This window comes from Gobio gobio (assembly GCF_949357685.1).
Source record: "Gobio gobio genome assembly, chromosome: 10".
Taxonomy (NCBI): domain Eukaryota; kingdom Metazoa; phylum Chordata; class Actinopteri; order Cypriniformes; family Gobionidae; genus Gobio; species Gobio gobio.
The window spans coordinates 40,046,884-40,074,599 of record NC_137116.1 but is presented as its reverse complement, the minus strand read 5'-3'; the positions used below and the strand labels follow the sequence as shown (position 1 = coordinate 40,074,599).

Sequence of the window (27,716 nt, the reverse complement as noted above, 5' to 3'; positions counted from 1 at the left end):
ATGGATCCATCATGCCTTGTTACCACTGTGCAGGCTGGTGGTGGTGGTGTAATGGTGTGGGGGATGTTTTCTTGGCACACTTTAGGCCCCTTTAGTGCCAATTGGGCATCGTTTAAATGCCACGGCCTACCTGAGCATTGTTTCTGACCATGTCCATCCCTTTATGACCACCATGTACCCATCTTCTGATGGCTACTTCAGGCAGGATAATGCACCATGTCACAAAGCTCGAATCATTTCAAATTGGTTTCTTGAACATGACAATGAGTTCACTGTACTAAAATGGCCCCCACAGTCACCAGATCTCAACCCAATAGAGCATCTTTGGGATGTGGTGGAACGGGAGCTTCGTGCCCTGGATGTGCATCCCACAAATCTCCATCAACTGCAAGATGCCATCCTATCAATATGGGCCAACATTTCTAAAGAATGCTTTCAGCACCTTGTTGAATCAATGCCATACAGAATTAAGGCAGTTCTGAAGGCGAAAGGGGGTCAAACACAGTATTAGTATGGTGTTCCTAATAATCCTTTAGGTGAGTGTATATATATATGCTGTGATAGACATCACATCCCTATAGGTAGATATGATCAGCTGACAGTCAGCTGATGTGAACTTGACTAATGTGACCTGCCAGAACTAACGCTTCGCTTGATATTTTTTTTGTTTCAAACAAGGAATATTATCAATATTGGATATAAACTACAAAGACAGATTGTTAAATAAAGCATAAAAAAAGTCTGTTAACCATTCACACACGTGTACTCTTGTGCTAAAATAACTATTTAGTGGCTGTTTTACTATTTAGCAATGCTACTAATGAACCTACAACGTGGGATGGACAAACAGGGTAATCCAAATTGCGAATTAATGACTCTTATGAGCCGATTCTATTTGGTGAATCAAAAACATAGTGTTACCTGTGTAGTCTGATTCCTGAACGAATGACTCTTATGACCCAGTTCTTTTTAATGAATCAGAAACACAGCATGACCAGTGTCGTCCAATTTCGGAACAAATGGCTATAGCCAAATACATGGCGTGACCAATATAGTCCAAATATTTCTGGAATTAATGACTCCTATGAGGCGGTAGCTATTAATGAATCAGAAATGCATAGTGTGAACAATGTAGTCCAAATAATTCTGTAATGAATGACTTATTAATAGTTGTTTTAGTGAATGAAAAATGCATAGCATGACCAACGTAGTCAAAACGATACCCAAACGTATGACTTTTATTTGTTGATTCTTTTTAGCAAATCAAATCCATTCTGCATGACAAGTGTAGTCTTAGTCTAACCAATTCCTGAATTATGAGCCATTTATTTTTAGTGAATCAAACACAAAGCATCTTACTTCATATGATCGTGTAGTTAAAATAAGTCATTGTGATTTTTGTTAGTAGTAATTTAATAAACAAATGAATGAAATATGTTAATGTTTTTGTTGGTTTAATCTTTTTAATTCATATATATTGTATTATTGGATTGCAGGTCTAGTACCATCTCAGTGGTGAAGATTCTCAGGGTGTTGAGGGTACTAAGACCTCTAAGGGCCATCAACAGAGCCAAAGGGTTAAAGGTGTGTATGTGTTTAGCATCCCAACTAAAAAGCTGCTTTGATTTGTGATGTGGTATTTTTCTGTGTATTTATGTATGTATAACTGCTGATATTAAATTGTTTCCTTAGCACTTAAGCTATCTTAAAAGTATGATACATGTTAGCCACTAAATATACTTAAATTCCCCCTCTCCAGCACGTGGTCCAGTGTATGTTTGTGGCCATAAAGACCATTGGTAATATCGTCTTGGTCACCATGCTCTTGGACTTCATGTTCTCCTGCATAGGAGTGCAGCTCTTCAAGGTGAGACAACCACCATATTATTCTATAAAACACTGTGTTTTGAAATGGAAGAAAGTTACTGTATGCTGAATGTATAATCTCTCTTCAGGGGAAATTGTTCTATTGTACGGACCCCTTGCAAAAGACCGCAGAGGAGTGTCGGTGAGTTTTTAGCCACATTTCTTTGAATTCTGTGCTTTTTCCTCATGTTGCTGCTGATATCTAAAACATGGCTCTTGCTTTTGGTTGCTCTTAGGGGGACATTTTTAAAGCATGTGCAAAACTCTCTTCATGACACGGAGGTCCATCAACGCCTGTGGGTCAACAGCGACTTCAACTTTGACAATGTGCTAAACGGCATGCTGGCTCTCTTTACCATTTCCACATTTGAGGGCTGGCCAGTGTGAGTGTGCGAAAAAATCACTCTATTAGTACCTTCATGTGACTATAATTTAAGTTACACTCAAAATATTGTTTCATCTGTTAATAACACAAAACCTTCCTTCACTCACCCTCAACAGGATCCTTTATAGAGCGATAGACTCAAATGCAGTGGACACGGGCCCTTTGTTCAATAATCGTGTGGGTATCTCCATATTCTTTATCATCTACATCATCATCATTGCCTTCTTCATGATGAACATCTTTGTGGGCTTCGTCATCATCACTTTCCAAAAACAAGGAGAGCAGGAGTACAAGAACTGTGAGCTGGATAAGAACCAGGTAACCAGAATGAGACAGTTGCTTTCTGATGTTCTTGTTCACATGAGAATTTGTGTGTATATTGAGCGACTAAAAGATACAAAATATCTTATTTACATTATACTGCACATCTGCATTTCATATACCTGTTTTTCCCTTTAACTCCACTTTTATTGTATATACACTATCTATCAGGTTTATGATGTCCATGCAACAGGGCTCACTGTGTTTTGGTGTTTCACAATCATCTTTTCTTGCTGTCTCGCCCCTCACCAGCGTCAATGTGTGCAATATGCACTGAAAGCACGACCCCTCAAATGCTACATTCCGAAGAACCCGCACCAGTACCGTGTGTGGTACTTTGTGACCTCCTGCTACTTTGAGTATCTCATGTTCTTTCTCATCATGCTCAACACACTGTGTCTTGGAATGCAGGTAAGCAGTTACATTTATTTACTTATTATGTACACTACGGTTCAAAATTTTGGGGTCAGTTCGGTTTTTCTTAAGATACTTTATTCAGCAAAGATGCATTAAAATTATCAAAAGAGACAGTAAAGATAAAATCAGCACAACACTTTTCCACATTGATAATGATAATAAATGTTTCTTGACCACCAAATCAGCACATTAGAATGATTTCTGAAGGATCATGTGACACTGAAGACATCACAAGAATTAATTACATTAAAACAAATAATAATACATAAATAATATAGTATATTAAAATAGAAAAGTTATTTGAAAAGAATAATGTTTAAAGGTCCTGTTCTTCGTGATCCCATTTTTCAAACTTTAGTTAGTGTGTAATGTTGCTGTTAGAGCATAAATAATACCTGTAAAATTATAAACCTCAAAGTTCAATGCCAAGCGAGATATTTTATTTAACAGAAGTTCCCTTTCAAAGCCTACAGCGAACGGCCGGTTAGGACTACATCCTGGTACTTCCTGCTTTAATTACGTCAGTAGAGCAGTTTGTTGACTAACCTCCGCCCACAAGAATACGCGAAAAAGGGGGCGTGGTCTTGTTGCTCCCTCGTGGAGAAGAGGGAGTGTTGCGTTCGGTTCGGTTCGGTTGCGTTTGTCGCCATCAGACGCTGTTATTTTCATCCCGAGTCAAATCACCTTTGTTTGGCCTTCAGGGGCTGTAGTTTGAGCGCGTTCATCTCCCCGTTATGGTAAGAGGCGTGACCTTCCCGGGCAACGTGAGCTAAGCTGCTGTCTGAATCAGTCTGAATCACAACACGAGAATCGCTGGCACAATCAGAACTCGTCACGTATTTCTGAAGGAGGGACTTCATAGAACGAGGAAATTCTCAGGCCGTTTTGAGGACAGTGAAAACAGCAGTATACAGATAAGTAAATTGTGTGAAAAATACTGTGTTTTTTTACACATGAAACATTAACACATGTTATATTGCACACTGTAAACACAATCAAAGCTTTAAAAAAACACGAAAAACGGGACCTTTAACAAAATTAATTTAATGTATTTTCAAATAAATAAAGCCTCAATGGAGCATAAGATACCTTCTTAACTTCCCAAACTTGTGTAATTAACCCTTGATCACCCCTTGGCGTCCAGCTGACCCCACTGGACTTTTCCTTCATTTTTAAAAAGTGTTCCCTTTATCTCAGGGGTATGAGACTCAGTGACTTTTCCTAAATAATCTATCTGGGCTTGATTTGGTTGTTCTAAAGGTGTGTAAAAAAAAAGTACCATTTAAGGTCCTCTGGGTCAGATTGACCCCACATTGAAAATGAATGGAAAAATTAAAAAAACATTTTTTTTTTCTTTTCACTTTGTCACAAAAATAAAACAAAATCCAATATAAATCTGAAAATGTCTACATTTAAATCAAGGTCTTAGAGCATAAACACAAAGGGGAACAAACTTTCTATCTCATACACACACACGCACATGCGCGCACACACACACACACACACACATGTTTGACTGCAACAGGGCGCATTTGTATAGAAATTGGCAAATAAAATCAACAAAACTGGCATAAATCTGAAAAATTGCCATACATAAATGAAGGACTAATACTAGAGCATAAATGCAACATGGAACAAGCATGTTCACTCACACACACAGGTGTCTGGGACATTTTTAGATTTTGGTAATAAATGGAAAAAGGTAAAAAAATATATATTTTTATTTGTTTGTCAATTTTTTTTTTTTTTTTTTTTTAAATAAATCCAGTATAAATCTGAAAATTTCTACATTTAAATCAAGGTCTGGTCCTAGAACATAAACACAAAGTGGAACAAACTTTCTCTCTCTCTCTCTCTCTCTCTCTCTCTCTCTCTCTCTCTCTCTCTCTCTCTCTCTCTCTCTCTCTCTCTCTCTCTCTCTCTCTCTCTCTCTCTCTCTCTCTCTCTCTCTCTCTCTCTCTCTCTCTGTCTCTCTGTCTCTCTCTCTCTCTCTCTCTCTCTCTGTCTCTCTGTCTCTCTCTCTCTCTCTCTCTCTCTCTCTCTCTCTCTCACTCACTCACTCACTCACTCACTCACTCACTCACTCACTCACTCACTCACTCACTCACTCACTCACTCACTCACTCACTCACTCACTCACTCACTCACTCACTCACTCACTCACTCACACACAAACATACACGTGTGTGACTGTAACAGAGAGCATTTTTATAGAAATTGGCAAATACAATCAACAATTCAACTACAATCAACTAATACTAGAGCATGAATGCAACATGCATGTTCACACACACACACACACACACACACACACACACACACACACACACACACACACACACACACACACACACACACACACACACACACAAAATCAATGAAGTGAAAATGAAGTCCCAATGAACCTCATTATGTGGTCATTGCACTTTCTTACATTTACATTTACATTTAGTCATTTTATCCAAAGCGACTTACAAATGAGAGCAATAGAAGCAACTACAACAGTCAGAGGCTACAGTATGCAAGTGCTGTAACAAGTCTCAGTTAATCTAACACAGAACACACAGGATTTTTTTTTTTTTTTTTTTTTTTTAAATAAATTAGACAGACAGAAAAATGAATAGAATGTTAAGTGCTATTCTTGATTGGTCAGGTGCTGCTGGAAGAGATGCGTCTTTAGATGTTTTTTGAAAATGGCTACAGACTCGGCTGCTCGAATTGAGATAGGCAGGTCATTCCACCAGGTGGGGGCAGTCCAGGAAAAGGTCCGTGACAGTGATTTCATGCCTCTCTGGTATGGCACCACAAGGCGTCGTTCACTGGTAGAACGCAAACTCCTGGAGGGTGTGTATGTCTGAACAAGCGAGTTAAGGTAAATTGGTGCAGAGCCAGTGGTTGCTTTGAAGGCGAGTACCAGTGCCTTGAATTTGATGCGAGCGGCTATTGGTAGCCAGTGGAGTCTGATGAAGAGAGGCGTGACGTGCGCTCTCTTCGGCTCGTTAAAGATCACCCTCGCCGCTGCATTCTGGATCAGTTGCAAGGGTTTGATAGTGCATGCCGGAAGGCCTGCTAGAAGAGCATTACAGTAGTCCAGTCTGGAGAGAACAAGAGCTTGGACCAAGAGTTGTGTGGTCTGCTCTGATAGGAAGGCTCTAATCTTCCTAATGTTGTATAATGCAAATCTGCAGGACCGGGTTGTTGCAGTAATGTGGTCAGTGAATTTTAGCTGATCATCGATCACAACTCCAAGATTCCTGGCTGTCCTGGACGGAGTTATGGTTGATGATCCTAGCTGAATGGAGAGATTGTGATGAAGTGCTGGGTTGGCTGAGACCACAAGCAGTTCAGTCTTTGCAAGGTTGAGTTGCAGGTGATGCTCCTTCATCCAGGCAGAAATGTCTGTTAGGCAGGCAGCAATACGAACACCAACCGTGGGATCATCTGGTTGAAATGAGAAGTAGAGTTGAGTGTCGTCTGCATAGCAGTGATAGGAAAAGCCATGTTTCTGAATGACCGATCCCAGTGATGACATGTAGATGGAGAAGAGAAGTGGTCCAAGCACTGAGCCCTGTGGAACTCCAGTGGCTAGATGATGTGACTTAGACACTTCACCTCTCCATGACACCCTGAAGGACCTACCTGAGAGGTAAGACTTGAACCACTGGAGAGCAGTTCCTGAGATGCCCATCTTCATGAGAGTTGACAGGAGGATCTGGTGGTTAACTGTGTCAAAAGCAGCAGACAAATCCAGTAAGATAAGTACTGTGGATCTGGAAGCCGCTCTTGCCTGCCTCAGTGCCTCCGTAACCGAGAGCAGGGCAGTCTCAGTTGAGTGGCCGCTTTTGAAGCCTGATTGGTTGATATCCAGGAGGTTGTTCTGTTCAAGAAACGTAGAGAGCTGGTTAAAAACAACTCGCTCGAGTGTCTTTGCAATGAAAGGCAGAAGGGATACCGGTCTGTAGTTTTCTAAAAGTGCTGGGTTCATAGAGTGTTTCTTAAGCAGTGGGGTTACCCGAGCCTGCTTAAATGCTGTGGGGAAAGTCCCGGTGTGAAGAGAGGTGTTGACAATGTGAGTGAGTGCAGGAGTAACAGAAGAAGAAATGGCCTGAAGGAGGTGAGTGGGGATAGGGTCAAGCGGACAGGTAGTGGGGTGGTTGGAAAGGATGAGTTTGGAGACTTCAGCTTCAGAGAGCAGAGAAAAGGAGGGGAGTGTATGTGTTATGGTTGTTGAGATGTGCGTGTCGGTTTGTGGTGCGGAGAATTGGCTGCTGATGGAGGAGGTTTTTTGTGTGAAAAATGATGCAAAGTCATCAGCTGTAAGAGTTGATGAAGGGGGGGGGGGGGGACAGAGGAGCGAAGAGAACGTTCTGAAGAGTGCACGAGAGTCAGAGCAGTTGTGTATTTTGTTGTGATAGTATGTAGTTTTAGCAGTGGAGACGTTACTAGAGAAAGAAGCGAGAAGAGACTGATACAGGGTCAGGTCAGTAGTGTTTTTAGTTTTGCGCCACTTCCTCTCTGCCGCCCGGAGCCCAGAGCGATGTTCGCGGAGAACATCAGACAGCCAGGGGGCAGAGGGAGTGGTGCGGGCTGGCCTGGATGAAACGGGACAGAAGTTGTCTAAGCAAGATGTTAGAGTGGAGCAAAGAGTGTCAGTAGCACTGTTAGTGTCCAGTGCTGAGAACTGAGCAGGTGGAGGGAGTGAGGAGGAAACCATAGTGGATAGACGGGAGGGAGAGAGTGAGCGTAGATTACGCCGAAAGGTAATCAGCGGAGGAGTGTGTGTTGTGTTAGGGTGTGTGTTGTGTTGTGTTGTGTTGTGTGTGTTGTGTTCTTTCTTTAACTATAATTCCTAAGGTTTTTCCACAAACCTGCAGATGGCAGTATTCTATCCCTAACACATAGAGCAATGTCCAAAAACAATTTAGATTTAATTAAGATCATCATTTAAGTGATTTTGTCATAATTTTTTTTTTTTTTTTAATGAGCCAATATATGGCCTAGTTAACTAATTGTGCACTAAATAGGTAAAAAACTACCAAATATCCACAAAAACACAGCATAAATGTAAAGTTGAGAAGTAAATAAAAAAAATGATATATAGTTTTCCATGTAAAAAAAAATTATATTTCCTATGCAATTGCTCTGTAAATGTCTGGGGTCTATCTGACCCCAAGGATCACAAACGTAAACCCTACTTGAGGGGTGATTTTAAGGGTTAAGTGAATATTTGGCATTTTTTAATTATTGGCATGGAGTCATACGTGTTCATTTTTGGGTCAAATACCAAGGCTTTGTTTATCATGTATTATTAAGATTTATTTTATTATCAAATCACTTTTTCAAATTGATCAATTTTCAAATGAATTATTTCAAATTATTTGATTAAATATTATGTAATTTTAGTGCTGCATGTAATATTTATTATTTACTATCTTTAAGTTCAGATTGTATTGGCTTTAAATTGACCATTAAAAATAATTTCCCGTTATTTACAACCCAATAAAGTAAAGCTAAACCCATTCAGTCAAGTATGGTGGTCGTAACAATGTTCAGGCTGTATAATATTTCATAATACAGTCGAAATACATTTAAAAATGTCTGCTTTGTTCATCTCCTGTTTCTCTTCTCTCTGTGGTGTAGCACTGCAACCAGTCGGATCATATAACCAAACTCTCTGACACTCTTAACCTCATCTTCACTGTCCTGTTCACTGGCGAGATGATTGTCAAACTCATTGCATTCAAAGCAAAGGTACTCCTGCTTCCTCAATATGAAACTCTGAATAAGATGATGTGCTCTATTTTATGTCATCGCTGGTATTTTGTGTGTCTTCATACAGGGTTACTTTGGAGACCCTTGGAATGTGTTTGATTTCGTCATTGTGGTCGGTAGTATCGTTGACGTGGTCCTCAGTGAGGTTGATGTGAGTATGACAACACTTTGAGGCTCCGCAATTATGTCAAAATATTGTCACAGTGATATACATGTCTTGTAAATGTCTCTACAAAAGCTAAAGCATTTCAAATGGTGACCAACAATGGCTTGTATTTTAAACCCGCATTTAGCGATACATGAAGCACAGACCACAGCAAGCAGTCAATATCAGCATTAGTGCACAGGAGGTACCGATTTCATCAGCTCCAGCTCGGTTTTCTTTTCATCCAACCAACTTCACTCATCAGTGGCCATTGATGGGCTCATTTTCATGATTCATTTCACTTGTGTTAATGAACCACCCTCTTCCCATCTTTCACAGCTGCTTAATACACTCTGCTGCACATCCCCGAGAGTGATTTGATGCACTTTTTATTGTCTATATAAATAACCACTTGCTTTGGAAGTGTGATCCATAATTGTGATGTCATGTTGATGTTTGTCTCTGATTCCCAAGATGCATTGCCGTTTCTCTCACTACATGCACCTTTCATCCCTCACCCTGACTTTTCATCTCTCTGTTCCCCTCAGGCTTCGCTGGAGACCAGCGGAGGACTCTGGTGTCTACATGGTTGTGCTGTAAATATCATTCTGCACCGCATGGGACTGCTGAGAAAACACACACCACTCACATTATCTCATTCTACAAGATGAACAAGGAGAACTGAATGTGTTAGATAACAATAATCTTATTATCATCACTAATAATTAGTGGCTTAATCAACAGGTTCTTACTAATGAAAAAAGTAAAAGATTTCAAAAATGTTTGTTTTATCCCAGTTGCTTGCCTAAATGGTCTGATTTAAAGAGATAGTTCACCAAAAAAGGACAATTCTATCATTTTCTGACCCTCAAGTTGTTCCAAACCTGTATGAATTTTTTTAATCTCGGAACACAAAAGAAGATAGTATGTTGGAAACCAAACAGTTGATGAGCCCAATTATGTGGAGCCCCGCACATGACATGCAGGAAAAATAGTAGGCTAAATCGTGCGCATGATTACCTAATTAGTTCCCTCGATTTATAGATTGTGCGCACAATTTACTAATTTGTTCCCTCAATTTATAGATTGTGCGCAACCTTTTCTAATTCGTTCCCTCGATTTATAGATTGTGCGCAACCTTTTCTAATTCGTGCCCTCGATTTATAGATTGTGCGCACAATTTACTAATTTGTTCCCTCGATTTATAGATTGTGCGCAACCTTTTCTAATTCGTTCCCTCGATTTAGAGATTGTGCGCACAATTTACTAATTCGTTCCCTCGATTTATAGATTGTGCGCACAATTTACTAATCCGTTCCCTCGATTTATAGATTGTGCGCACACTTTACTAATTCGTTCCCTCGATTTAGAGATTGTGCGCACACTTTACTAATTCGTTCCCTCGATTTAGAGATTGTGCGCAACCTTTACTAATTTGTTCCCTCGATTTAGATATTGTGCGCAACCTTTACTAATTCGTTCCCTCGATTTATAGATTGTGCGCACAATTTACTAATTCGTTCCCTCGATTTATAGATTGTGCGCACAATTTACTAATTCGTTCCCTCGATTTATGGATTGTGCGCACAATTTACTAATCCGTTCCCTCGATTTATGGATTGTGCGCACACTTTACTAATTCGTTCCCTCGATTTATGGATTGTGCGCAACCTTTACTAATTCGTTCCCTCGATTTAGAGATTGTGCGCAACCTTTTCTAATTCGTTCCCTCGATTTAGAGATTGTGCGCAACCTTTACTAATTCGTTCCCTCGATTTGCTAAATCGTGCGCACAATTTATAAATCGAGGGAATTAATTAATAAATCGTGTGGACGGTTTAGCAAGTCGAGGGAACGAAGTAGTAAATCATCCGCACGCTTTAGCAAATCAGGGGAACGAAATGGCAAATTATGCGCATGATTTATAAATCATGTTTTTTTTTTTCTTACATTATGTGCGTAGCCGTACCATTGACTTTCAGAGTATGGAGAAGAAAAAAAAAACTATGGAAGTCAGTGGGGTTCATCAACTTATATTCTTTAAAATATCTTATTCCGCAGAAGATGGAAATTCATTCGAGTTTGGAACAACTTGAGGGTGATCTAAATGGTGAAAGAATTTTCATTTTTGGGTGAACTATCCCTTTAAAGGGGTATGAATTCATTATTGATAATATAATCAATTTAGGTGCCTTGACTGCATTTTATTTAAAAGCTTAAATGTACAAAGAAATATCTACTATGCATGATACCACATCATGGTGTTGCTATGTATTTTTATATTATATTATATTATGTTTTGTTATATTATATTAATTATATTATATTCATTTTCATTTCAGGAAGTGAATCCAATGCAGGCAATTGCTGTAAGTACATTCTCCTGGTTTGTTTTCTTTATAAACACTTTTTCCAAATGTCTAAAACTTCAACTTTAATTATTTAATTTGTTTATTAGGTGGAATTAAATATTTCTCTCTATTTTACTCTATTATAGGATGCAGAAAATGTCAGAGTTTCCATCACATTCTTCCGGCTGTTCCGTGTGCTGCGTCTCATTAAACTGCTCAATCGCTCTGAGGGGATCAGGAATCTTCTGTGGACCTTTATTAAGTCTTTCCAGGTGAGAGAATTACTAATCAACATCTTGATCACAAAAGAAAATGAAAATTTTGGGGCCAGTTAGATTAAAAAAAAAGAAAAGAAATGAATACTTATATACAGGAAGGATGCATTAAATTGTTATAATGACACAAAATATTTCTATTTCAAATCAATGCTGTTCTTTCAAACTTCCTAATCATCAAAGAGTCCTGATTACTGTGTTTTGCTGTGTTTGTGATCAAATAAATGGAGCCATGACGAGCATTCAAAAACTATGGAAAGGTTTTATGTAAACCTTTCTTTAGCTTTAATGGAATGTATCTTACAGTAAATGATGTGTTCTTCCTTCAGGCCCTGCCTCATGTGGGTCTTCTCATTGTCATGCTCTTCTTCATCTATGCTGTCATAGGGATGCAGGTGAGCTTCACTTGTCTGGTTTCCCTCAGTTGTTTAAATGTCCTGTTTTAGCTCTCCTTATATTCTTTTCTCCAATTCTCATTCTTCCTCTCTTTCTCCTTCTCCCTATAGATGTTTGGTAAAATAGCCCTGGTCGATGGCACAGAAATTAACCGCAACAACAACTTCCAAACTTTCCCCCAAGCTGTTTTGGTATTATTTCGGTAAGTCAAACATGTATAAGGTTTGTTCTCTAATGCAAGTCATTCTTTACAAACCGTTTTATGCAATCTCAGCTTGAGAGCTCATATAGTGCAACTCTGAAAATATAAAATAAAATTTTTGTTGTTGTTGAATAACAAGCTAACTGATCAATGTGTGGGTTCACACACAGTGTTGCCACTGGAGAGCAGTGGCCTAACATCATGCTTGCCTCTATGTACGGGAAGCTCTGTGACGCCAAATCAGACTACGCCCCTGGAGAGGAGTACACCTGCGGCTCCAGCATTTCTGTCTGCTACTTTCTCAGCTTTTACATGCTGTGTGCATTTTTGGTAAGCAAATAATGAGGCTCTTTTATCTCAAGAAAGTTCAAATACAATGAGCAGAGATTCGTTTTTATATGGAAATCAACAGGGTCCAACATCGTTGAAATCTTTCTCTACCTTGTAGGTTATCAATTTGTTTGTGGCTATCATTATGAACAATTTTGACTACCTCACTCACGACTGGTCAATCCTCGGCCCGCATCACCTGGATGAGTTCAAGAAGATCTGGGCGGAGTATGACCCTGAAGCAACGTGAGTTAAATCACACGAGGCTCCAATGCAAATGAAATCTTATCCTGTAGCGTTGTGCTACTTGGATGTTGTCAACATTTTATGAATTTCATGAATACATTGTCTTCTGTCCTTATAAAGGGGACGAATTAAACATCTGGATGTAGTCACTCTCCTGCGGAGGATCCAACCACCGTTGGGTTTTGGTAAATTTTGTCCCCACCGCTCAGCATGTAAGGTAAGACAATTGGCATTACTTTTTTGGGTTTTGTTGAAAGTACAGTACCATTCAGAAGTTTGGGTTGGTAAGATTTTTAAATGTAATCTATTCCCGGCAAAGCTGAATTTTCAGCATCGTTACGCCAGTCTTCAGTGTCACATGGTCCTTCAGAAATCATTCTAATATACTGATTTGAAGAAACATTTATTTACATTATTATCTGACTGACTCCAGTCTTTTGATTTGAAGTGTATTTCTACATGTATTTCAAAACTGTATCTTGAACTTCCACCTCAGCGCCTGATTTCCATGAACATGCCGCTGAACAGCGACGGCACAGTGACATTCAACGCCACACTCTTCGCACTGGTCAGAACAGCTTTGAAAATCAAAACCGAAGGTGTGTAATAAAAATCAAATTTAATTGGCAGTTAATTTCTCAGCATAATATTTAATTGACATCTTTCTGTTAGGAAACTTTGAGCAGGCCAACGAGGAGCTGAGAGCCATCATTAAGTCGATCTGGAAACGGACCAGTATGAAGTTGTTGGACCAAGTCATTCCGCCCATTGGAGGTAAAATCATTGAAGTCATTCATGTTTAATTAGGTTTTTCAACAACAATCCACGGCTGACTACAATGTGATTTTATTGGCTGTAGAGGATGAAGTCACCGTTGGAAAGTTCTATGCCACCTTCCTGATTCAGGAACATTTCCGCAAGTTTTTGAAGCGGCAGGAGGAATACTACGGTTACAGGCCCACCAAGAAGAACGCTGATGAGATTAAGGTGCACTTTATGATACATGCCTGCAGTAATTATCAAACCAGGTGGCATTTTTTTAAAGACAGAATGTCCTACTCTGGTTTTGCAGGCAGGTCTGCGTAGCATCGAGGAGGAGGCAGCACCTGAACTCCACAGGGCCATCTCAGGTGACCTGATCGCTGAGGATGATATGGAGCGTGCCATGGGGGGCGGAGAGGAGGGCATCTACAGGGTCTGCAGTAAAGCAACTTCTTAAGGAAATAGATAAATGTAGATATAGGCATCCACCTGGACTTACAGCCTCTGTGTCTCTATCTATGCAGCGGACAGGAGGTCTATTTGGAATCAACGCAGACCCCTTCTCCTCTGAGACCGGCAGCCCCCTCGCCACACATATGACCAGCCAGAGGCCCCTGCAGTTTGCGGAGACTCGACTGGAGGATGTAGAGTCCCCTCCAGACTCCGTCTTCCTCCCGAACACTGAGTTCTTCCCTGATAACATGCCAACGACAACCAACACCAACAACAATGCCAAATTCATTGAAGAGTGAGTGGATAACTATAATGAAAAGTGCACTTAATGTGTATCTGTAAGGGTCATTATGCTAATCTGATGTTTTTTAGTATGTCATCCAGGTTTACTTTTGAGGGAGAGTCCCTGTCAACTGCTGCAACCAGAAACTATTCATACGAGGACATAAATGAAAACAGTAGGTGATCGCAGAAAATAAAATAATTTTCTTTCTTTCATTGATATTATTGCCAGGACATTTATATATATTAGCATTATTAAATGTTATTAATTTTTAATTAAAGGCAGTACATCAAATGCCTGCATATACATTACTGTTCTAAAGTTTGGGGTCAATACGAGTTAAAAATAAATAAATTAATACTTTTATTCAGCAACATTAAATTGATCAAAAGTAACTTTAAAGACATTTATCATGTTACAAAAGATTTCTATATTAAACAAATGCTGTTCTTTTGGACTTTCTATTCATTAAAGAATCCTGAATAGAAAGATTCTACTTTACCAAAATTAATAAGCAGCACAACTGTTTTCAACATTGATAATAATAATAAATGTTTCTTGAGCATCAAATCATCATATTAGAATGATTTGTAGGATCATGTGACACTGAAGACTGGAGTAATCATGCTGAAAATTCAGCTTTGCCATCACATTCAGTTCAAAATGTACAACAAAATATAATCATTTTAATTTGTAATACGTCACAGTATTACTGTTTTTACTGTATTTTTGATCCAATAAATGTAGTACGATAATGAGCGTAAGAGACTTCCTTCTAAACATTAAAAAATCTTGACCCCAAGTTTTAACATTATAATCATACCATAAAGAAATGCCATTGATAATCATTATATCTACAGTAATCTACACATTTTAACCATTAGGAGACTCCAGTTCTTATGTGGGCGGAGCATCAAGTGTTGATGACAGACGGTTGTCAGATTTCACTATGAGGACCGATGGCACACAGGTTTGGACAAATGTCACATATCCTGAGCTGAACACAGTACAGTGACTATTTGATATTCCTGACACCTATGTTTGTGTGTGTGTGACTCTCTCAGTTCTCATATAATCCCTCATATGAAGCATCAAAGAACCAGAGAGCAGCAACAAAAGCTTCACCAGCCACCGACAAACTCATTCAGCAGGTAAACTACACCCGGCCACATCTCATGTACTTTACATTCATTACTGACCTTCTCAGGAAAGTCTATTAAGATGTATTTTCCATTAACCCTCAGGCACTGAGAGATGGTGGTCTAGACTCCTTGGCTGAGGATCCACAGTTTGTATCTGTGACTAGGAAGGAGCTGGCGGAAGCCATTAATATTGGCATGGAGGATATGGAGGGCATGTCTCAGGGTATTGTAAACGGGCAGAGCGGCAAGGTAACAAAACGTAAACGCCGTCCCATCCCAGTTCCACCCGGAGCCAAGCCAGCCAAACCCAATGAACACACCAGTGCTGTGTAGATACTGAGAGACATTCAACAAATTCATGAGACATCATCAGCCTGAATCCTCTGCCATTGTACAAAATTTCTTCACAGTTTATGAACAGGTAGTGCTGTTTGTTTTGAAGGGTACTTTTATAAAGATCGGTATAGTCTGCCATACAAAGTCTGGTAATTTTTTTTATTTCGGCTGGCTACTTCAGGACTTGTTTGTTTTTTGGTGACTGAATTTACCAAACATCCTCAACAAATGTGTTCGCACTTCTGTTCTGTGAACATTTACTGTGGTGTGATTTGCATAATACAGACAAATGCCTGAAAACTTTGTAATCCATGGACACAGAGACACGAAGGCAAGTCTTTTCTTTTGTTTGTCACATGTGCCTGTGGTTTAAACGGCACATATTTGTAACACTAAAATGGTTGACTGCTCACTGTTAAGTTACATTCATAGGACACACATTATTTAAGAAATTATATTATGTTTTTTGTATTTATCTGTTGTTACACTGAAGGGGGTTTTACATCTTGGCGTCTTGTTTACAGGAAAATGTTTAGCAGCTCGAAAAGTTGATTTTAGAATAACATACTGTAAAACATTTGGTCCTTTTTAGAAGTGTTTGCATGCCTGCGCTCTGTGATTGACATGGCAAGTACAGTATGCAAAGCACTTCATTTGTGTTTTTCATGTACTCACTTAGCAGACGCTTTTATCCAAATGACTTACAAATAAGACAAGAAGGTATATTAGGGCTTGTAATGTCTGATAAAAATGAAATGTTTTCATTTACAAATTGAAGTGCATGTTTCACACGAGCCTTTACATTCTTCAAAAGAATCTTCCTCAGTGCTCATTATGGGATTGAAAATGAAAAACAGCACATTTTTTTTCTGGATTTTTTTTTTTTACATTTCATTTAATGGCTTGTTTATTTGTTGTATAGTACGGTTGAAATAGGACAGTAGAGGAAAAGAGAGAGTAGAAAAAAGAGATCAGTATGTGACGCAGGCCGGATTGAACTGTGTCTCTGTGAGAGCTACTGTTCTTTTTTAGTGTCGTGTCGTGCACTACCCACAGGCGCTGACACCTTTATCCTTAGGGGTCCTTTACACGACACCATTTTTAACTAAATAACTTTGTGTTTTGTCCGTTAATTTACACGACAACGCGTATTGGGAGGCCTGAAAATGCTGACTTTTGAAAACGAATTTCAAAGTGTACGTTTTTACTGTTACTGTCTCCATGTAAACTACAAAATGCTAATTTGTAAAAAGGGTTCCGTCATGGGGAAGCATTTACGCATAGTTTTTCTTTACAAAGTTACCACGGCAACTACTGGCTGGCATGCAGTTTTACAGAGGTTTTTTAATTTTTTTCGCAGATCTGTGTGAACAGGGATAATTTTGAAACATTGTAGTCTGTACGCGAAAAACACGAAATAACTTCCGTTTTAGTACATCGTTGTCATGTAAACGTACCCTTGGAAAAGTTTTTTGAAGTTGGCTAGAGGATTTTTCTGTGGACATTAGGTGTAGATGTTGGAAAAGCTTGTAGTATGCTAGAGGATTTTTTCTGTGGACATTAGGTGTAGATATTGACACGTGCTGCGTGCTTTTAAAGGCACAATATGTACGATTTTTGAATTTAAATATCCAAAAACCACTAGAACAGTGTTATATTTTTTCACTTGTGTACTTATACACTATCCCAAATGTTTCCAAGAATCTTTAAATCCAGAGAAATTAGTAATTTTAACCAAGACACGGACCGTGTCCGTGCGCGTCGCCTATAAATGACATTATACCCGCCTTAGCCTCGATTTCTCTTTTTTTATTTTGTAGAAACCATGGAAACACCAAAGAGGTGTACAAATTATGTTTTATTAGAAAAGGGAACAACTGTTTGGAGACAGTTATAGACACAAAACGAATTATTGTACAGTAATACAGCATTTTCTCGTCATACAAATGTTTTAAAATGAATTGCATGCCATTTGGCAACACAATCCATCCAGCATTTATTAATATGATATTCTAATATCGATCTAGCTTACTGCAGTATGCAACAAGTGTCTCACAGCAGCTGCGGAGTGAACGAGTACAGAGTAACGTTAAACAACATCATTTTTCAACACACTCAAATGTATCTAATATGATAAAATAGCTCTGTATTACCCCACATACGTTTGACTGGAGGAAGCGGAAGTGGTCGCCACATCTGTAATAAAAGCTCAGCTGCTGTCGAGCTGTATCACGCTTGTCTCTCTATATCAATTGCTTCAGCGACCTCATTCAGCTACCACAGCACTCTCTACGTTTTTGTTTTGAATAGGTGACCTCTAGCGGCAAAAAACTACATAGTGTGCCTTTACGTGTCATTTTCCACAGTATTGGCGGTAAGTTAAGTTACAGTAAGTTACTAAAATGTGCTGTATGTTTTTCACTTAAGCATAAAAATACCATATGTTTGCAGATATTTAGGAAACATGCTAAATCCACCTTCTCGTTTCTCTGAAAAACAATGCTACAGCCAGTTATTCTACTTTGAAATGTGCGTTCCAAATCGGAATGTCTGTTTTTGTTTTGGCATACTGCCAGTTTACCCCATAGTATTTCCACAACACAGGTTGCCTGTTGGTGGAAAACACAGCGTATTGAAGCAGGAAGCCATCAAACAAATTGGGTCAGAGATCGCAGATTCTACCCAACCTAAAAAAACCTTGGCATCCATCTTAAAATCTCTTTGAACAAGAGATTATTAAAATGCAGATAAATCAATTTATAGACTTATTTTGTCTTGTTTTTGTTTTGTTCTTTGTGTTCGTCAAATTGCGTTTGCTCCTGTTGCGTGTCCTCATGCTGGCAACCTGTGTGAGCGTCGAGTCTCCAATATTTTGAATTTGGACTGCAGTATCTATTTCGACCACTAGCTGTCAATCCTACCTTTTAATCAGATTACTTTTTTCAAGTAACTAGTAACGTAACACATTACTTTTAAATTTACAGCAAAATATCTAAGTTACTTTTTCCCATTTATTGGCTGACTCCTGTCCCCATGTTGAGAGAAATCAGGTCCAGAGAGCAGAGGTGTTTAGTGCGCTGTGTGAACATGATGGTTATTGTAGTTCTACTCTAAATGTGCTGACCTTCAGTGATTCAATTCAACCATACTAAGCAAAAAGGACTTTAGAAAAACATCACGTGTTTCTTTTTTTTTTTTTTATTGCTGAAGTAAGTGTTTAGAACTTTCTTTTTGGTTCTATTCTTCTGCAATCCAGAATGGCAGCACAGCTGAAAGGTTTATTTGAGCTGTGCCCTCTACTGTACAAACGTGAATTTGCATTTTCTTCAGCCTGAAGCTTTTTCATTTCACTTTTAATGCGAAAGATCCTTTACATTTACCTAAAATAAAATGTTAATAAAACACAAACAAGCAAGCCCAGCCAAGCCAAGGTGAGAAAAGGTAATGCTGAAGCAATGTACTTTCCAGAAAAAGTAACTAAATTGGTTACTTTTTTAGGGAGTAACACAATATTGTAATGCATTACTTTTTTGCATTCCACTAATCAAATCATCTAAAGCATGCACATCACAAATACAGTGCAGATACTTGACTAAAATAATAAAAAAAGGTTTTTCACTGAGCAACAATGTACCAGTTTTTTAATCTTCTCAACATAGCAGCTTACTACTGACTATTGACACTTGAAAAACAGAAGGATGTGTTGAACGATGCCATCGATTGAGGTCTTAAAGCTTCACTTGTACAAGGTTTGATCTGTCATTTCTGTTCAGAACATGTTTTTATATTTAATTGCAAAATACAATATTTTGTTGATGTATTTGCATTGTGCAGATGCACACATTTTCTCTGTTGTCATGCGTGGAGTCTTGCAAATAAATATGTAATGAGGTTAAAAGTGTAATTTTATAAACGGGAGACATTTTGATCACTTTTTTTCTTTGGAAATGGGAAAAGGCTCTCATGCCATTTAGATTCATAATCTGGAAAATGTGCAATTCTTTTGGGGGTAATGGTAACACTTATACTGTATTAATACACTATTTCTCAAATAAACAGAAATAATCTCATTGCTCATTGTTTTTTATTTCACTGAATAGCTTTAATCATCTAATATAATTGCACTGTCACCCTATTGAGCTTGCAGCTGCATTATATTTGCCTGTGAGCACATACAGTTAAAAGCCACTGCAAAAAGCAAAGGTTAGTATTTATATATTATTATTTATATCATACTCAGGACAGATGGAGTGATGAGCGTGCAGCTATACTACACTGGAAAAGAGGGAAACTTGAGAGCAGCACCCGGTACTATTAATACTGCGACACGTTACAGCTCAAGCCTCTTATGGCGTGTAACTAAATCCATAAAGCAGAGATGAGAAGTTTAGAGTGTATGAACTGACGTCACAAATGTAAACACCTTACAGTAGTTAAATTAAGACTAACCTCTACAATAATTCATCCCAGTAGGCTTCAGTAACAGAATTACACAAACAAAATTAGGAACTTAATTACAATGAATTTATTTATACAGCATTTTACTGACATTAACTAAAGTCGCATGGTGTGGTGTAATCAAACAACTTAAACAAGATTAAAGAAAATACAAAAAAGCCGCTAAATCCCTAAAAGCTCTGGGCCGGTGGGCTGATGGGTCCCACACTGAAGGATAATGTCTTCAAAGCTCTGATGTGACAAACGGCACATTTCCAGCAGTCCATTTGAATGAGGCACGTCCCCTCAGATGAAGTAGTGAGGTTTCTTAACATTTATGCCATACTCTGACAGGGCCGGTGTCAGATCTTCCATTGTCAGCGTGTATTTCTTATCCTGGCAAAGGAGATAAACAGTGTATATGAGATTTTTTACACATTTTTATTTTTGTACAAATTATGACCTGCAAATTAAAAATATTCATCATATAACAGATAATTGTATGAGAATTGTTTGTGACCCTGGACCACAAAACCAGTCATAAGTCGCAAGTGGCAAACTGGCAATAGCCAACAATACATTGTATGGGTCAAAATGATTGATTTTTCATTTATGCCAAATATCATTAGGATATTAAGTAAAGATCATGTTCCATGAAGATATTTTGTAAATTTCCTAATGTAAATGTAAATATATATAAAACAATATTATTAGTAGTAATAAGCATTGCTAAGGACTTCATTTGAACAACTGTAAAGGTGATTTTCTCAATATTTAGATTTTTTTGCACCCTCAGATTCCAGATTTTTAAATAGTTGCATCACGGCCAAATATCCTATACTAACAAACCATAAATCAATGGAAAGCTTATATATTCAGCTTTCAGGTGATGTATAAATCTCAATTTTAAAAAATTGACCCTTATGACTGGTTTTGCGGTCCAGGGTCCAGATTTGTTTGCACAAACCTTGGCCTTGTTTCGAGAGCTTCCAGACGCCGTGCCCTTCATTTTGCAGTGCTGTAGTGCGTCGTTTGCAATATCTGAGATGAACTTCTGTGATGCCAGGGATATGAGACGGATTCTGACAACATACAAGAGGATATTAGTGTAAGGAAGATTCATGATGAGTTTATGAAGACATAAAAGCATGCGTTTTAAACTTTGATGAGTAAATGATCATGTTTTTGACACCAGACATTTATATTAAGAAATATAGCATTTCAATATTGCCTAATGTATTACCAACAATGCATTGGAGTGCTACAGTTGGGTTTTGGAAGTAAAAACTCATTAATTTTCTCCATAAGGAAACCTTTAAAAACCTACTGTGAGCTACAAGGTTGTTAATTGACGGCATTTGCTTCTGCAGAACCGTCAGCCCACATTTTTAAAATAATTGTGTTTAAATGGTGGAAATCCTGGTGAAAAACTACATTACCCATGATGCAGTACAAAATAAATTACACACATCAGAGTCGGAAAAAGGCAACATGTGCCAAAATAGCTCTTTGGCCCCGCCCACTGCCCTGAAGCACTGAGAATGATGTGATTGAGTCAATCTCCCTAAACTCTAAAAATTCTGAAGTTATATATATATATATATATATATATATATATATATATATATATATATATATATATATATATATATATATATATATATATATATATATATATATATATATATATATATATATATATATATATATATATATATATATATATATGCATATTTTGCAATTATCTTAAAATATATTGTTTTTTATACATAATAATCAACGTTAATGAGTAATTAATTCGATTATGCTGTTTGCAATGCTTCATGGGAATGTAGTTCTTTCTCTCACTAATGCTGTTAAGTACACAGTCTTATACATTTGTCCAATTTTCAAAAACTTTTTTGCTTCAAATCAAAGTTTGTAGTGTTGCGATTCACCTCATAGTCGTTTGGCTTGGTTCATGACTTATAACTCTTTAAGAAAGACTATTTTATATTCATATGGGAAACAATGAATTAAAAATACTTCCGGAACCAGCGCCGCTGAAAAGGGGGGGTTTAAAGTTTCGTTTTAATGTTAGTAATTTTGTAATGTGCTTGTCATTTCTTATTCTTTTTTATTATATATATATATATATATATTTAAATGTATTTATAACCTTATTTAACTTTAATTAATTTTTATTTAAATTTCATACATATGTAATTATAGTACTTCGATTTAAACCTTTTCATTTAAGTTTTTTAAACACGTTTTTCACCTAATATTTATATTTTATTTCAGATGTTTTTCAAATAGTTTTATAGTTTCTAATAGTTTTAGTTAACAATAGCAACACTGATGATAAACAGAATGTTAACATCTGTTAAAGGGGTGGTAAAACACGATTTCACTTTTCTAACTTTAGCTAGTGTGTAATGTTGCTGTTTGAGCATAAACAACATCTGCAAAGTTACAACGTTCAAAGTTCAAAGCAAAGGGAGATATTTGCTTTTAAAGAAATCAATTTCTAAGGACTACAGCAAACGGCCGGTAGGGACTACAGACATTCCTCCAGGGTTGCTGACATCACCAACCTCAATATTTACATAAACCCCTCCTCCGAGAATATTAAATAAGGGGGGCGAGGCCATTTTGTATTGTTGTAGAGAAGAGTTGTTGCGGTATAGTTAGTAAGCTGGAGTGTTGTTGCCGCAATGCCGACGAAACGCTGTTATTTTAATCCGGATTGCACGTCCACTTTGTTCAGCTTTCGGGGGAGTTGAATCATAATTATTACCCAAATCTCGCTCTCTGTGCTGCACATTTTACAGAGGAAAGCTTCCACAATCTTCGCGAGTTCAATGCAGGATTCGCACTAGGGGTGGGCGATATAGCCTCAAATTTATATCACGATATTTCAAGAATATTTGCGATAACGATATTTATGACGATATAGAAAAAAAATATATGGTTAAGTTTTATTGGTTAATGCAGCTGGTAGGCAACAGCATTTGTTAGTGCAAACAAAACCATAACATAACATTTTAGTTTAACAATAACTAATGTAATTTATGCCATGGTCTGTCTGAATTTTTGATTCTGATTGGCTGGAAGGTGTGCAATAAAATCGTTTAATGCACAGGTAGTTCCAAATCAGATGAATCCTCGTTCTATATTAATGCGCTGTTTTCATTTCAGGTGTGTTTAGACGGAGCACTGTAATCGGTTTAAAAGTCTGAATGAAAATGCTGCATATAAACACTGCTTTCATAAGAATAAACACAATTTTTCTGAAGTGTTAAACTTTTTTATTTTGTAACAAGTTATGAAGATAATGTTGGAATAATGACACAGACATAGCCTGGCTACGCCATCTCATCTGACAGTGTTTGTCCCAGGCACTTTCTACTTCAACTGCCCCTGACAGAAGAATTTATTTTTCTGAGGTGTTTCTTACAGCAACACCAGATCGGTTTAGATAAAGTCTCGTGTAAACTGTCCACAGAATCGTTCAATCGGAATGATTTTAATCGGAATTACATAAAAGTGTGCTTGTAAACGGGCCTATTGAAGCTCACACGCACTCGCATTCAGAGAGCAGAGATCGCGCTGCACATTCATGAGCACAGAAACTTGTTATTAACGCCGCCCCGCGACTTTTAGCAATAAAATAGCTAAGTTACTGGATCACTACATTATATTTCTCAGCAACGATGGGGTTACATCGCTATTTTTCAGTAATAAACCCACATCTTCATTAAGAGAGACGCTGAACAGACGCAGTCACACAGGTAACGTTACGAATCTCTCTCTCTCTCTCTCTCTCTCTCTCTCTCTCGCTCTCGATAATTAATCCAAATAAATGCTATAATCCATTCATTCAAATAAATGTTATCTTACGCACTACTTTATCTCTGTGTCTGATTCAAAGAAGGCAGAATGCTAGATCTAACGAATGCAAGATCTAAGCCATAACTGACGAAACTAACTGTCAATGTTACCCTTCCGGTCAAATATTGCGCTGCAAACATCAATAGCAGCTTTAAGTTGTCAATGTTTAGTCAGATGTCAAGAGGGCTGACCTCTTGTAACCAAGTAGCTCCCTTTTTAGGTTCTAAGTCGTTATCGGAGGCTGACATGCTGCTCTTCGTGTATACTCTGACAGGTGTTGTTGTTGTGCGCGCTAGGGAACGTAAATGCGCCACACGCCATCGCGTCGCAATATCATTGATATCACATGACAGTTTTTTATCATGTAAAAATGTATACCGGTATTATCGTGGACGGTATGATATGGCACACCCCTAATTCGCGCAACGGCTTGTCCTGAAAGACGGAGTAGTTCCAACTACAAAAACAGAAGCTGCTGTTTACGGGCCACAACCTGTAAGTATGATTTATTTTTCGTCGATGTGTTTTCCTGTAATAGTTCGTATTGTTAATTGTAAGTTGTAGCAAGGAAGTAAACAAATGACAACGCTGTTTGGCTCTGCAAACCAGTTTGTTAAATGCTCATCCTACTTAACGTTATCCGAAAAACACCTAACGTTACAATCTTAACTTACATACAACGTTACAACGTATCTAAAAAGTATGAGACAACAACAAAAAACAAACCATTCCGAAACGTCGTTTAACAGCCGTTCTTGAACAGGTTCTGCTCGATCATCTTCACTAAAATGTTCTGGGTCCGATTCGGGCTCAAATAAGTATGGTTTTATTGACACCATTGTTTCTAATACTACCAAAGCACAGTCTACCGGTAAAGGTAAGGGGCGTGACGTTTCCGAAAAACGTGCACTAGGCGGTTAGCGAATCACAACACACTGGGCCAGCTAATCAATCTGAGCCCATTGCGTATTTTTGAGGAACCGGTTTCATAGAACCCGGAAACAATCAGACCGTTTTTACAAGGAGGGACAGAGCAGTGTAGAATAAAGGTCAAATATATGAAAAATAATGCAATTTTTTAAAAACTAAGCATGAACACATGTTACAGTGCACCCCACAAACACAATCAAGACTTCGGAAGAATGTGTTTTACCACCCCTTTAATGTAGATACTAATATAGAGGCCGGTGATGATGATCATAGCTGTCAACCCTCCCGTTTTTTCCGGGTTTCTCACGTATTTTAGCTCTTTTCCCGCTGTCTTCCCGTTTTAGTATTTTCCCGTAAAATATCCCGTATTTTTACGTTCTGATTGTGTTAACTCAGAACACGCAACTATCTGGTTTAGTGCCAGAAGACGCGAATGAGAAGTCGCGCGCACTGTGAGAAAATTTGTCTGTGCACTCATCCGAGAGCGCGCACACGTGTCACAGCGCGCAAATATTGAGTTCTCTTCCAAGTCTTGCTCTTGAACGGACAAACTCACGCAAAAAGTATGTCAACATGTCCATATTGATGAGTATTCTAGCAGACATAGTCTGTATATAGCTTAAGTAAGCTTTATACAGTCCAGAAAACTAAAGACGACGCATATCCGAGGTCTTAAAGGGGCAGTAGCCTTTACAGCTGTCTACATCACTCACTGCTCTTGATTGAATAGCTTTTGTAAGTTTAATATGATTCATCTTTAATTTATACAGTCAAATATGCAATGTTATTTTACATTTGATTAATTTCTGTACCTGAAAACTAATGTTAGACGTACCTGAAAAACCTGAAAAGCATAGTTTATTTTATTAGTATCTTTGCTCGATAGTATTTATTTGTGCTGCTGCTTGTATTTAAATGATTTGTTCGTATTATTTTCTTTTTTTTTATTTGACAGTAGTCCTTTTTTCCCTGAACATAGCAAATACTGAACCGTACCGAAACGGTGAACCTAAAACCGTGATACAAACCGAACCGTGAGCAATCTGTACCGTTATACCCCTAGCGTAACGTATGATAAAATGACTGAAAAAAGGTTGGGAAACACTGTCTTAGGCTACTATCGAAGAAGAAGAAGACAGTTGCAGCCGCGGGCGGGAGGAAGAGGGAAAAAGTAGCGGGAAGTAAACTTCAAGGAGAGTATAGTAGATGAGTGTGATGTGCAATGATGGATCAGGACGCTGACGGCCAAAATCAAAATATTTTGTGTAGTTATAAACTCTTTAGACTCTTTTTTTTAAGTTTGTGGGTAAGAATCGTGTAAAAAAAATCCCTTATTTTGTGGATGGATTCCGGGAAATCTCCCTTATTTTCAATGTTCAATGTTGACAGCTATGATGATGATGTCAACCGGCCTCCAGACTGCATGCAATATGAACAAACTTATGACCTTGTTCATTTTTAAAATTTGTTTTAACTTGGCATCAAAGGCATTTATTACCACAACCTAACACCTTTCTGAGAGAACATCGTTCCAACTCACATTCTTGGATCGGATGCTTCAAAACCAGCTCGGTTGAGGTAGTATCCTGTGACTGCGTCTGGGATCTGGAACACAGACCGTTTTTAACAGTGCAACTCTCAATAACCAAAGAATATACTGCAAATATTTGCAAAATACGCGGACTCACTGTAGGAGTGTAGTCCTCCAACTGCATCAGGAAATCGGCCAGTGGTGTAGTTGAGATAACGGGCTTCACATCTCCATTGGCGATCCCCGTGGGCACATACAACCCGTTTGACACGGCGGAGTCGGATGATGGGGTTGCCATGGCAGCTGACGTGGGAACTGTGAGGGGGGAAATAACCACAGACGTCCAGAACTGCACATTTCGACTATAAATACACGTCTAACGTTACCCATCTTATATACAGACCAACACGTGTATATGGCTTAATGCTAAAAGACAAGAGCAACTCTGTGAGCAAAAACAGTTCACCCACCATTACTGCTGCCGATGATGCTGGCGTTTGTGGAGCTGCTGTTCGGGACGCAGTTGCTGCTGCTGGGCGTAGATGTGCTGGACGCGGCGACTGCTCCCGTCTGTCCGGTCTGAGGAAGATCCACGTTCATTTTTCCTGCTTGGTTTCAATATTCGAATACGCTGGGGATACTAGACGAACTCTACGTAGTTTAAACCAAGGAAAAGTTAAGTCTAGCACTCATTTATGCAGCTAGAACAGCGGGATCGGGGATCATTCGCTGTGAAGAGGAAAATATTTACGCTAGGACTGTGTCACGTGATCAACAGTTCCGTGTGCAACTAGTACGAAAGTCCGGAGAGCTGCTTGAGCTTCATATCAGAAATGTGAACAATAGTTCCGGTATAGATAGCAGAGTAGTTAGCGTTTCAACAATTTTTTGTCCAAGCGTATTTTGGTTTACGAAATTTCAAGTACAAACCTTGTTATAACTATTTTGTATTCAAGTTACATTTTGTAATACAGGTAAATATATTTTGTAATACAGGTAAATACAGAAAAAAAGAGAAACACATTTCATGCGGCGACAGACGAGGGCTTGCAAATAGCTCCACCTAGTGCTTGACTTCATCCCTTTCAAGGTAATTTACAAAACATTATTTTCATAAACGGTGTACTTTACTCATGTATACAAGCGGTTAGGTAAAACCTTCTATGTGATAGGTTCCTCAAACAAAACTAAACAAATATTTCTATTACTTTAAAACAATCAATCATATATTTTTAATTTTTTACACATTCCACCCAATAGCCT

At 38.3% G+C, this 27,716-nt stretch overlaps 2 protein-coding genes across 2 annotated transcripts in view; one reads left to right on the top strand and one right to left on the bottom strand.

The window, feature by feature from the left end:
* cacna1sb (calcium channel, voltage-dependent, L type, alpha 1S subunit, b) overlaps positions 1–19,751 on the top strand; it is a 31,246-nt gene extending 11,495 nt beyond the window's left edge. Inside the window, exons 21-45 of the mRNA XM_079828085.1 lie at positions 1,497–1,584; positions 1,760–1,867; positions 1,956–2,008; positions 2,103–2,249; positions 2,368–2,569; positions 2,825–2,983; positions 8,630–8,740; positions 8,829–8,912; positions 9,455–9,502; positions 11,249–11,275; positions 11,404–11,529; positions 11,862–11,927; positions 12,039–12,130; positions 12,301–12,460; positions 12,579–12,706; positions 12,827–12,923; positions 13,203–13,305; positions 13,379–13,480; positions 13,566–13,693; positions 13,779–13,901; positions 13,993–14,216; positions 14,294–14,379; positions 15,089–15,174; positions 15,269–15,355; positions 15,449–19,751. Coding sequence (XP_079684211.1) covers positions 1,497–1,584; positions 1,760–1,867; positions 1,956–2,008; positions 2,103–2,249; positions 2,368–2,569; positions 2,825–2,983; positions 8,630–8,740; positions 8,829–8,912; positions 9,455–9,502; positions 11,249–11,275; positions 11,404–11,529; positions 11,862–11,927; positions 12,039–12,130; positions 12,301–12,460; positions 12,579–12,706; positions 12,827–12,923; positions 13,203–13,305; positions 13,379–13,480; positions 13,566–13,693; positions 13,779–13,901; positions 13,993–14,216; positions 14,294–14,379; positions 15,089–15,174; positions 15,269–15,355; positions 15,449–15,679 — 2,866 coding nt within the window. The 3' untranslated portion in view covers positions 15,680–19,751. The remainder of the gene's footprint in view (positions 1–1,496; positions 1,585–1,759; positions 1,868–1,955; positions 2,009–2,102; positions 2,250–2,367; positions 2,570–2,824; positions 2,984–8,629; positions 8,741–8,828; positions 8,913–9,454; positions 9,503–11,248; positions 11,276–11,403; positions 11,530–11,861; positions 11,928–12,038; positions 12,131–12,300; positions 12,461–12,578; positions 12,707–12,826; positions 12,924–13,202; positions 13,306–13,378; positions 13,481–13,565; positions 13,694–13,778; positions 13,902–13,992; positions 14,217–14,293; positions 14,380–15,088; positions 15,175–15,268; positions 15,356–15,448) is intronic.
* Positions 19,592–27,241, bottom strand: taf10 (TAF10 RNA polymerase II, TATA box binding protein (TBP)-associated factor). Its single transcript, XM_079828130.1, has 5 exons — positions 26,924–27,241; positions 26,611–26,768; positions 26,463–26,527; positions 21,087–21,201; positions 19,592–20,515 (listed from the first exon to the last, which is right to left on the bottom strand). Exons 1-5 carry the CDS (start codon positions 27,051–27,053, stop codon positions 20,426–20,428), a joined length of 558 nt encoding a protein of 185 aa, XP_079684256.1. The 5' UTR covers positions 27,054–27,241; the 3' UTR covers positions 19,592–20,425.
* Between the last annotated feature and the right edge of the window lie 475 nt (positions 27,242–27,716).